Source organism: Bemisia tabaci, chromosome 7 (genome assembly GCF_918797505.1).
Source record: "Bemisia tabaci chromosome 7, PGI_BMITA_v3".
Lineage (NCBI taxonomy): Eukaryota > Metazoa > Arthropoda > Insecta > Hemiptera > Aleyrodidae > Bemisia > Bemisia tabaci.
The window spans coordinates 24,983,315-24,995,774 of NC_092799.1; the positions used below are offsets into that span (position 1 = coordinate 24,983,315).

Consider the following 12,460-nt stretch of genomic DNA (forward strand, 5'->3'; position numbering starts at 1 on the left):
AAATTTAGCTATAAAAGCAATTGAACTTTCTGAAATTTTTCATCGCATTGACAATTTCATCATCAGTTTTGTAAGTAAAAATGCAGAGATGGAAAAATTTTGACTTACCAGTCTCTGTTCTGGCAGTCTCGCGGTCTAAATCACGAATGATGGCAGCAAGTATCAGCATTTGTTGTTCATTTAACCCTGCTTGGATATATCGTACTACATAAGGACACTCACTGCTGATGAAAATCCTATTTAATAGTTGAAACACTTGAGCAGCTAAAACTATGTACTGAAAGCAGTAAAATAGAAAAAAATTAGGATACTCCTTCTGGTGCAAACCTACAAATTACTTTGAGCATCAGTTGAGCTATGAATCGTGGATGGTAAAAGTCTACAGAGAATGAGTGCTAAGTTTTTGCGGTTTTCAGAAATTTTAAGTTGCAAGTATGAGGCATATTTATTACATCCTGAAAGTAATTGGAAGTATGATATTAACGGAGAAACTGCAAAAATGCATATCTCGGTTGCAGTGTTTCGAAATTTCTGTCCCTACTTTATATTTTAAAAGAAAAAGAAACCAAAGTCATAGCTCGAAATTTTAACAGAATATTCTTCACACGAAGAAGAAAAAACACCAAAATTTTCAAGAGGATTTCATTAGTTTTCAAAATAGAAAATAAAAAGTGACAGGTAGTTTGCAATGCTGAAAACCCAGATATGCGTTTCTGCAAAAAAAATCAGTCATTTTTATTGATTCACCTTGATTTATTAATCAATATTTGAGTTATCTCATTTACTCATGTGCCCCATTAACATAAAAGCAGCAAACAACACTACCGTGCTAAGTAAGAACACCGTATATCCATCAAGATTTTTCTTCGTTTTATGGAACTTAACATTTTATAAAATTAAAACTGTTTTACCCATGCACCTCAAATTTTCAGGTTAAGTTCTTGATAGTATTTGCAAAAGAATTTGGTGAAAAGATTGTCTCAAGGTGCACAAGTTTTTCTGCTATGATACATTGTTTCCAAGAAATGTAAAATGGCGTTTACAGCGTTTTTGCGTTGCATGGCAGAACAACTCTCAGCAATTCTGCAGATGTAATCATGTTCCTCATCCAAGTCAATTTCCGAAAACTTCGCAACTCGCGCTTTCATGATTTTTCCCTTGTTCCTTGTGAGAGGAAGTTTTGTCTTCTCCTAGTGTACTTTGACATATTTAAAGTGCAAAGAAATTAAAGGTCAACATCGTGATGGGACAAAAGAATTAGAAAACAACAATAATCTTACTCCATTGGGTTCTCCTTTCTCGGGTACAATGGAGCTGGAGGCTTGATCAGAATTTTGATTCGTTTTACCGCTCGAGTCCTGCATATTGTTAGAGGCTTCTGCACTGCTACTAGGCGAGGTTCCTCCATCAGGAACTGAAATAGTTTTTTCAAACCAAAGGCCTAGGATTGGTTCACTATCATCATCTGTAAAAAACCAAGAGATTGATTAAATCACTGTTAAAACGGCTGTAATCTGGCAATTTTGATTTTGAAAAGCATTAAAACTTGTACAGGGTATCCCAGACCACCAATATCAAGCTTTGTACTCTGTTATTTTAAGTGGGTTACAAAGTTGAAGACCACAAGGGTCAACAGGGTATTGACCTCCGGTAATTTGAATTTCATAATCCCATGCTTGATTTTTAACCCTGTCTAATAACCAAATAAACACTATTTGGACTACATTTTGCAATTAGGAACTACAAATTATAGCTCATCCATAAAAACACTTATGTGCGTAGGGAAACTAATGGTACATACGTTGTTTCAAAACTCAGCTAGAAAATGTAGTTCCTCACTGCAAAATTGAGTTTATATTTGTAATGCAATTTAAGAAGTAGTTAATTCCGTTACGCTACTAGAAAAGACAAATTTTCTAGTAGCATAAAAAAATTTAGAGGATGATGACATAGAAATTTAAAGGCTGAATTACTCACCTTCAGGAGAACTTTCATCTGAGCAGCTCATAATGTCATCCTCATAATATGTGGTCGACTCAGAGGTGCTGAAAGTGTCACCTGCTGGGGCATGTTTTTGTATGCGTTTTAAAGTGCATGCCTGTTAAACAAAAAATTTCAAAGTCACAAGTAAGAAGTAAATAATTGAGGGATAACACTACCAAGGTTTGTTACCGAGGAGTTTTAAGGCACAAGTTATGTATGCACGATGCTGAAGGTACTGGCAATATGCAGTTTCAGCATGAGATGTCCCATGGCAAATTTTATCTGAATGCAGGGAAAAAAAATTGATGACCCACTTGCTGTCAGTCCATTTCTTCTCAAAGGGTTGGCGCACAAGGCTTTTTAATTAAGTAATTTTTCCTTATTTTGCTTTCATTTTATTTTATTGATAATTTATATTTTTAATGCTCCGTTTTTCATAAAAAAAAGTGGAGAAATTTAAATCTCTATGTTTTGGACGTGGGGTCTTTTATAAACTTTTTCAGGTTTTCTCTGACTATTCGAAGACTTGTCACCCAGCCAAACAGCTGTGAAAAGAAAAAGCGCTATAAGAACATTTAAACGTCACCAGATGTCATCATCTGATAAAAGATTTATTTTTAACAAATATGAGTATTTTTCCTTGAAATTTTCGAGTAATATAGATTGAATTGCAGATAAAATTCTAAGCAAAATTGGAAGCAAACTATTCACAAGTTTCCCAGAAAATTTGTGATGTATCAAGGAAAGTTTGGCAGTGTCTAAAGGCTCATGAAGTGTTTTTCCTCAGCATGGTGGCAATCCTCATCCTTTGATAGACAAAAAAGCTCTTACCTTTCTGTAAGACACAGTTGCGAGGTAGTACAGAAATTCATTGAGAGGGACAGCAGACATGAGCCGTGCTGCTCGCTGCAATGCTGTGCATTGTGCAGTGATGCTGAGTTCTGCTGGAACAACTTCGAAGTCTGTTTCACATCGGGCGTCATGCAGTAGATTGCCTATCAGATGTAAAGCACGAGTTGCGAGGGCAACTGACAAAACACCGAAACCTTGTTGACTGTTGACAGAAAAAGGTTATTCATGAGAAAAACTGTGAGTAGAAATTGCTTTGAAAAAGCTCCAAGTTTCAGAACTGCGATGTGCTTTCAAGTAATCCAGCAGATCAGTTGTTGAGACATTATTTTCATCTGTCAGACCAGATAGGACTCGAATGGAACAGATGTAATATTTTTTAGTTGTATTCATCCATTCCATTTTAATGCCTCTATTAGACTGAATAATCAACACCCTAAAGGGACTCTCCCTCAATGACTGACTACTACAGTGAAACCTCGCTAAGTCGGTTTTCATCGGGACCGAGGAAATTTACCGAGTTAAGCGGGTTACCGACTTACGCGGACTGCCACTTTTCCTGCCGCGCTTTTTCAAATTTCGCGCCCTAAATTGGACAAACGCAAACGTGCGTGTAGAGTGACTTGTAGGAGTGTTTAGGAGAGCCATTTGATCGAAGAAAATGGTACTAAAGAGTAAAATTTCATGAGATGCACTTGAAATTGCGTGTTGTAAGTGTCAGGGCATCATGAAGTCATCGGGTTAATCGTATGTTGGGGTGCCGCGGCACCCCATTTCATATCACCCCCCGCGCACCCCACGCGGCATGCCGCGCGGTGATGCACCGCGGCCACCCGCTATGGCGGGTCGTTGAACTGAAAATGCAACGTATCAATACTCGCTAAAATCCCCGAAAAACTCTGCGGAAGATTCCTGGGGGGAGCGGGGAAGGGCAATGCAAGATGGTAGGGGGAGAGGGGCCGGTGCCGACTGGACCTGTCAACTCATCGATGCGTGAAATTGCTTAATTATGCATGCGTGTTTTCACACGCGCGATAAGATAACACGCGGTATCAGATATCCTATTCTCTACTGTTCTCATCTTTCGTGTCGTTATCGAGTGTTTTTGATTCCTTATCTCTCTATTTCCGATGTCGTTTCTCGCACTGCGCTGCGCTTTCTCGGAGATTCGCTCACCCTTCGTGGCGTAACTTGACCCGACCCGCACCGCGCACGGAAACACTACCTACGCTTGATCACGGGTGACGATCGAAGAAAAACAGGTCCAGATGGAAAAATTTCACCGAGTTAAGCGGGTTCAGAATCTGACCAAACCGAGATACCGAGACATATTTAGCATTGTGTTATATGGGTGATAAACGGGACCGGGCGATTCTACCGACTAAAGCGGGTTACCGGCTTATCCGGAAACCGACTTAGCGAGGTTTCACTGTATTGAATTATTAAGCCTGATGGCAGGCTAATAGATGCATCAAACCAATCACATAGCAGCTTCGTCTTACTAGCAACCCACAACAAATGTAAAATTTTGATGATAGACCCTCAAGCTACATTATTTTTCTGATATGAGTGAGGTGACATCTCCCAAAATCCTGCAAGATTTGTTGGTTGATATTTTCGAAGTTTTGCAATACTTTTCTTTTCTGAAGAATAACTTTGTTCTTACATCATTGATGTAATTAAATTTCATAGAATCAAAAAGCAAAATAAAGTGATTTTGTTCTTACGTAAAACATTATACTTTGCAAAAACTTGAGCAGAAAAATTTCAGTCATTACTTTTTCCAGAAACACACTTTTTCAGAACATTTTACCAAGTATAAATTTCATTTCCTGAAAGACTCTTCTGTTCTTAATGGATGTCAATGTTCACGTTTTTGATAGTTTTTGAATCTTTCATCTTAGAGTCATTTAATAATTGGTTGGAAGCCTGCAACCTGATTCTGGTACTCATTGCAAACAAGGTAGTACTACTGATGGGTCACCAACTCTATCAGGGTCAATAATTCCGAGGTACGCAATTTCACCAGCTACTTAGGGTGTCATCAAAAAAGATGACAACGCTTTTCTCGATTTTTACTTTCCATGTGATAGAAAAGGACTGCTCTATATGCAATAAATTAGAGAATCAAACTACAATTCATTTCTTGCTTTCAGACATGTCTTGAGTATTTTCTGTATTTAACTCTTAATTAGAACTGTCAAGACAAAAATAGACTTTCGTCTAAAAAGGCAAAATTTTCAGGGGAGCTTTATTTGTCGAGTTCGATAAAAAAAACCAGATCTTGAGATTCAGGCAAAAAGGTCTCTCAGATGTCCTTAAGAATCAGGTGCTAGCACTTCAGTTTATTTTTATACCATCAAAGGTCGTAAGTTGTATTATTATCTGGCACTGTTGTAGCTGGAACTAGGCAGATAAAAATTTTTTCTGTGGTTGGTCACATTGCCACATATATTGCCATATGTACATATTGCCTATTGCATATTGGTAAGAGAGTCGAAAAATACAACTTGAGGTAAATAGATTAAAACAAGAGAGAATTTATTAAACATAACTTACACTTTCATTAAATTGATGCGCCCTGAGGATTCTCGAGCTTTGCTTGGAGACTTGCCTTTCTCTTCTTTGGAACTTTTTTCCTGAGGATTCAAACTGGTAGCAGAAAGCTGGGCATGGAGTCCTGCCGTCAGGAGCCATGCACCAATCAGTAAATGATTTTGATGAATCTGAAAATAATCATCACGTTTCCTTAAGTCATTCATACATATTATTGACTGGGAGCTGTCATACAGGAGCAGTTTAATACATTTAAATAAAGGCCTGAAGTTGCATAGGAGAAAAAAAAAAGTAAAATTGTGCCCCGAGGGCTATTTTTAACAGAATGTAAGAATGATGCTGGGTTCACATCTTTCAATATGCAGTGTTAATACAATCAGAACTAATAAAAACTACAATTTTCAGGAGTAAAACTATTCAGGTGACTAAAACTTTAAATTTCTGTTAATATTGAAAAAGCAAAAGTTTCCTAAGTTTATAACTTTTTCTTCAAATTTACTATTTGTATGAATTCTCCTAATGAATTAAGAAAATCCTTTGCGCTTTCCCAGTTTTGTTGCTTGCAAAGAACTTTGAAGCTAAAAATTTTCTCCCTATCAAGGTGGCCAGATCCATCTCGGCAAAGGATAAACAATACGTGAGTAATTTCGTCTTTGAGTTAGGTCAATCAACTCGCATTATTATTAATGATAATAACAAAACCCGCAAGTTCTGTGGAGATTTTAGATTTGAATTTACTCACATGACCTCCTGCACGAGACGAGGATTTGATTGCATCAGAGACAAAAGTAAATATTTCAAGTGATTTTTCTACAATTGACGTAGCCACGGACTCGATGTTGGATTCATCATCATGTTTAGCACTGGCTGCTCCTGAAAAAGTAAAGAATAAGGCATTTGATACTTGTGTAAAATAAGAGTAAAACAGTTTACATCACAAAAAAAATCAAACAAGAAGCCCACTTTACACTAATTATTTCAAAATCTGTTAAAGAGGAGAAAAAAAGAAATCATTCATGGACAAACAATAAAGTTTGGGAATGCACACTTTAAAAAAAAACCTGTCCATACCAGAAAATCAGTTGAAGATATATTGTTCCAGATAAATTCCCGCTTCTTACCAATTGACAGCATCCATAAGATTGGGCTTTCGTTTTGAAATGTAGATTATCTTTTCCAGAAGAACGTAATGCTGTTGAAGGGTAAGAAAACAGAGCATCAAATTACCTGCAACAATTGAAGGTACAGTATTGGCTGGTAATGATGGCTGGAGCCCACTTGAGGCTGTGGACGTTGTTTTTGGCGACACAGCAGAGGATAAACCAAGAATGGACGTTGCTGTAGCTGTGGCCAGTGCAGCGTGCAAACACGCCATAGTGAGAGTGCATAGTTTGTCTAGTTTAGCTGGAGTGAGAGGTTCGAGAACAGGTAAGGATACCACACTCCAAACTATTGCGATGTCTACTAAAAGAGAGGCAGAACTAAAACAAAACAAAACATATGTAGGTGAAATGAACATTGACATCGTCAAAGGAACCAGAAAAACTTTGAAAATTCGCTGCTCTATGATTATTTCTTAAGTTTTTGGCTGATAGAGTGGCAATGAATGGAGAAAACCTCTTGAAAGTGCCTAATACTGCTCTTCTTTCTTTGTATCATTTGCCCTGCAACTTCAATGTCTCAAGTTTGTTCTCCACTGGGGAGGTCTGAGGTCACTCACAGCTGGGTACAAAATTCTGGCATTTGTTAATCAACATACATTTTTTATTTGTAAAAATACATACAATATACCACTAGACATGGTGAGAATTTGTAAAATGTATGATGTATGTTGAATGTGTGTGTGGTATGATGTTCTAATGATGCGTGTTATTTCATCAAAATTGCATACTTTCTAGGCTTCATTGAAAAACCTGCATGGTATGAAGGAAAAAATTCCAAACCTCCTTGCGAAATTTCCACACTTTTCCAGTACTTCCACATCGCCCTTAAAAATTCAGTGCTATTTCCGGAAATTCCATACCAGGAGACATCTTGATTACGTTCATGATGGAATTATTAACGATTGATACAGCAGTAGACCACAAGTCGCTACTTGTAGTCAACTACTACTCAAAAACACGCATGACAGTCTCTGCAGAATAGCACTAGTTACATATGACCAGTCTGCCAGCTAACATTTTAAAAATCCTCATTGATTTGTCATTGAGCCAAACTGGAGATCATTAATTACAAAAATAAAATATGAAGAATAGAAAATCCTTACTTGACTCTGATAAAAGTGGCTTCTGAGTGGGTTGATGGAAGGCTAATTCCTTTTTTCTCAACGACAGCTTCCAAATATTTATGTACATGACGAGTCAGGTAAGGTAAATTCAAACACATGTCCAGAAGAACATCGCCTGCTTTTAGAGCTTGTAAATTTGCCGTGTTTATTTCGATAAAAAGTGCCTGAGGGTCAAGACAAAAACATGAGACACCATTATAAAAAGGACGATTTCCAATAAACAGCAGAGTATTATTCTTGTCAGAATAATGAAGACTCAGTAATTCCAAGGAAATCGGTAAAATATTCCTGTTTGAAACTATTATTTATACTGAGTGATCCAAAAGTCTCACACCATCCACACTCCATATCACCCCTGTGACTTTAGAACAAATTAAGATAGAAACTTGAAATTTTGGGGATGCTCCTCGGTCAACAGAAACGACTTTTGGGGCCCTCAAAACTTGTAAGGGGATTGACTCGAAAAGAGACAAGAACCCTAAGAGTTATTGGGGTAATGTAGGACTTTTGCATCACCCTGAATAGATTTAACATTGCTATTTGACTTTATTTTGAGGACAGGAAGAAACAGTACGGTCTGTTTCTGCTGATAATGAAGTCAAACAAATACTCGATAATAACAAAATCATTTTAGAGAAGCAAGAATCATAATAAATTGTTTCACACTTACTGTGGTTTAAAACAAAATTTCACACTGAATGAAGCACAGTTGTAGCAAAAAAAAAAATACTTGATACTGGGTCTCCAATGAGATAATAAAAGGATGACTGAATTGCCCTGAAGTTCGTATGAAAATGCTTTCAGGAAAAGTTTGAAAAACTGTTTAAAGTTAGGATTGTGTTAGCGAACTAACTTCGTCAGTGTCTCAATAGTTTTGAGGTGGCCGGTTTTAATAGAAAAAATGTATGCTGAACATGTGAGAAAAAACAAGCTTAAGAGAAGCGTCAGCTGATGCCCATTAAAACAACCTCATCTGAAAATATAGACTATCTTACAACAGAAAAAAACTCCAAAAAACAGGATCAATGAAAAAGGAGAAAAAAGAACTTCATAATAAACAAACCTTGCTTAATTCATTTTCTGCGACAGATTCAGGCGTGTCTTTGACTTCATTCGTGGGCTTTGAGCGGAGCATTCCATGCATTGGTGTGGTTAACTGTTCGATGATGGCAGTTGATAGATCAAGACGAGGTCTTTTGGCTGCATCTTTTGCTGGGACATCTTTGTCACCTAAAATTATACAAGAAGATTTGCGGGGTAAACATACTAGAAGTGAACAGTTAGTGGCAAACAGTTAGTGTTCGGTTCTGCTGGTTCTAGGATTAAATTTATATTAACTAAAATTTTAGTCTGCTCTGAGATTTTTCTTTTGAATTTGAATTAAAATTGGAAACAAAGGTGAAAGTGAAACTTCTTTGGTTAGCATTCCAGTGTTTCACAGCCTACAATCCAAGTTCAAAAAACTTATCCGAGCCACAAGTAATTTACATTATACACAAGTAACATATTAAAGCCGATGAATGCCACATGGCAGATACCGGCAATGTTCCAACCAGCTGAGATACATAGATCTCTTTTTTGGTGTGCTTCAGTCAGTGCCCCCCTTTTTTAATTTTTGGACCTGATCTTTTTCACATTTCTCAGTAACTTGTAAATAACTCATTTGTAGATATTCATTTGATGACAAAAGAAAAAAGCCAAATATTAAATGAAAAAAATTATTTGATGTGCTCATTTGCACATAGGCTTAATTTTGAAGGGCGCATTTCGGAGAAACTACCCTTCCATCATCAGCTGTTTGATGGAGGTGTAATTATTCCATCACGCAACCCTTAATATTGATCATATGTACAAGTGAGTACACAAAATTATTTTATTCATTTTAGTATAACTCAAATTGAATTCAACGAGCCCCTATAATTTGATACATTTTTGGAGAGCTCTGGTCAAGTTGAAAACACATGTTCAAACTGTGATTTGCTCAAATTCTTGGTCCTCAAGAGAGTACTTTCAAAAATTTCACTGATTATGAACTTTGACCCCCCCCCCTCCTGCATGTCACCCTATAGTATTCAGGGAGCTAAAAGCTTTAGAAGGAGACAAAGCATAATCTAATGATTGAATGTGTGTCACATCTGAGAGGTATCCGAGCAAAATTAGACCCATTTTGTACACACCTCTTTTGATAAAGACTCATGCATGAGAGCTCTTTGGATAATTTTCCACACTGTTTCCTCAAAATTCCTTCAATATTAATCTACAATTGAGATCCTACACAATTTTTGACCATACATTACCTGGAATAGATGTTTTGATATGGGGTGGCAACTTTGCATTTTTCATCATGGCTGCCAATGCTATTTGATCGGAGCGTTCGAAAACTGAATTGGCAGTACATAGTGCATAAAGAGGAAGTAGCAGCTGTTTCCCAAACAGTGAAACGGTATTTGAAGTTTTCAAGGCTTCCAAGCGTGACAATAAATACTCCATTAAAATACGACATGCTGAGCAAACAGTCCCAATTTGTCCTCTGCCAACTGCAAGAAAAAATTGACTGATATTAATTTCAGGAATAAGGCTAAAACTACAAAAAAGCAATACACTTTTTTACACACACAGGAAGTAGACTAGAAACTTTTGGGGTCATGATTGAGCTTCAAAAGTTAAAATTAAGTTGAAAATTGGAAAATTAAATATATCATAAAAGTTAAGAGGAAAAGGCGAAATGCCTCTGCAGATGAGTTAAAGCAAAAATGTTGAGATTTTTGTGTAGGTATTCTCTGCTTCTTATACAAAATGCAAATCCTAATTATGAAAATACGAAGGGACCATCTCCTCTCTCCTTTCTACAGCTAAGCCTACAGAGAGTTTAACTTCAAAAAGTAGCAAAGGGCGAAGGAGAGTTTTACTTCACCCGTACTGTCATTACTATTACTACTTTTCATTAAAGGAGGGGAGTGGCCCTGTGTATAAGCTATTTGTTGAGCGCTTCCTACAGATGAAGAGATCCTTTTTTTATTTCATTTTTGAAGTATGACACAACCATACCTGAGCTTGCGTTGGCACTTATGTAATCCACGGCCAATGTGACAAAGGATGTATAGAACATCTCATATACTTCTTCATGATTGAGTAGCTCTGCTTCGCTGCAAAATTATCGCAAGAGTAGATTAGAAAAAAGACAAATTGTAGCGAACAAATGGCTACGAAGAGATTGGGCATTAAAAAAGTGCTCATTCAAGGCTCAAAAAAGGTCATTTCCAAAAAAATTCAAGACTTAAGCAATGTTGCATGATGGTGCTGAAAAATAAGCATTTTTCTCAATTCAAACCCATGTATAATATTCACTTTTAATCGAGCAACCTGGCAACCTTGAACCTAGAATCACTTCAGCTGTTGACAAAAAGATAAGCAAGAGATGCTAACTCAAAAGGTTTTTGGAGTGATGGATACCTATAAGCACCATACCATAAAAATTTAGTCTCCAAACAATGAAGTTAACAACAAAGAAAGCTGCGAGAAACTTTTGGATAGGCTGTCCTCACCCCCCTTTATAAACTTGAAACTTTCATCATGTTGAAAATTAAGTCTGAACGCATACTGGGTACTTCGCCTCACAGAGTGGAGTAACTGAAATACCTAAAAGGTCTGTTACTTAAAAATGTAAAACAAATAGATAATGTTGGACCTGAAGGAGTCTATTTTGAACTTTGGAGTTATTTTGAAACTTGCAGGGAAAGGTACTTTCAGCCATTAAGATCATTACCTGCATGCAGCATAAGATAGCAGTTTAAAAGGTTTTTCATCCTGTGGCTCCAGGCATTACATAAAGAGAGATGATCGATTTCACATGATCGAGCAATAAGTGCTAAGACAATGAATTTATTCAAATTCAAGAAAAAATGCCTGGTACATAATGCACTAACAGGCATGGACTTCCTTCAAATAGAAGTGAACATTCCATTATCTCTCTGTCTAATGAGTAGGCACAGTGTGACAAAGAAGATGGCATGGCGATTGATTGTGTCAGAATTCACTGGGTTGAAACTGATATTCTGATGAGAGGTTCTACAATATAATTGAAAGATACTTTCTGTGGACTGACTGGTACTTTCTTAAAGGATTAATACATAGAGACTTAAGTCGTCGATAAGAAGGTCAATGCTTGGGTGCCTCTCATCATGTGCTCCGGGTTTACTGGCAAGGGCCGACTAGGTACTCCAGAGTTTCAGTAACGGTACAAGGAAGTGAATACCAACAAAGAGGCGGAGGATGAGATTTCCAGAAAGTTGAAAGGTTCACAATAGTAGTAATCTGTAAAAGCTGTGTGTCAAGATGATCCACTAACCTTTTGATGATGGCTTTGGCAAGTTCTCCGATGTCATTTTTGTTGAAGGATCCAAAAGATGCAGCTAATATTGGTCTGACGATACTTGCCCATTCAACGCCACTGCTTTGAGCGGCCATAGTTACAATTTCTCGAAATATTTACACATAAAATAATTAAAAGTCTTATGGAAAATCGAGATGTGCAGCAAAATGTCTAGATTGCAAATCACTTAGCACCGAGGGATGATAAAATTCGAAGATGAGTCATTCTCAGTGGCGAATTTCTGGAATGATCATGATAACTTTGATCAATGTGATTGGTTGACCATAGTTGACCATTGAGTGGAACTTACCCCGAAGAGTAGTCACAAAAACTTCACGATTGCTTTGGAATTTAGCTTCGATCATCAAGCAAAAACTGCAAATTTGACGACAAATTTTTGGTAAATTCAACTA

At 37.1% G+C, this 12,460-nt stretch overlaps 1 protein-coding gene across 1 annotated transcript in view; it reads right to left on the bottom strand.

Annotated features, from left to right (window-relative positions):
• poe (E3 ubiquitin-protein ligase-like protein poe) overlaps positions 1-12,267 on the bottom strand; it is a 36,538-nt gene extending 24,271 nt beyond the window's left edge. The window contains exons 1-12 of the mRNA XM_019044270.2: positions 12,024-12,267; positions 10,724-10,821; positions 9,973-10,212; positions 8,739-8,905; positions 7,655-7,839; positions 6,616-6,869; positions 6,131-6,261; positions 5,392-5,558; positions 2,815-3,037; positions 1,978-2,098; positions 1,281-1,465; positions 109-277 (exon numbers count right to left, since the gene is read on the bottom strand). Of these exons, the coding sequence (XP_018899815.2) occupies positions 109-277; positions 1,281-1,465; positions 1,978-2,098; positions 2,815-3,037; positions 5,392-5,558; positions 6,131-6,261; positions 6,616-6,869; positions 7,655-7,839; positions 8,739-8,905; positions 9,973-10,212; positions 10,724-10,821; positions 12,024-12,142 (2,059 nt within the window). The 5' untranslated portion in view covers positions 12,143-12,267. The remainder of the gene's footprint in view (positions 1-108; positions 278-1,280; positions 1,466-1,977; positions 2,099-2,814; positions 3,038-5,391; positions 5,559-6,130; positions 6,262-6,615; positions 6,870-7,654; positions 7,840-8,738; positions 8,906-9,972; positions 10,213-10,723; positions 10,822-12,023) is intronic.
• Positions 12,268-12,460: the final 193 nt, after the last annotated feature.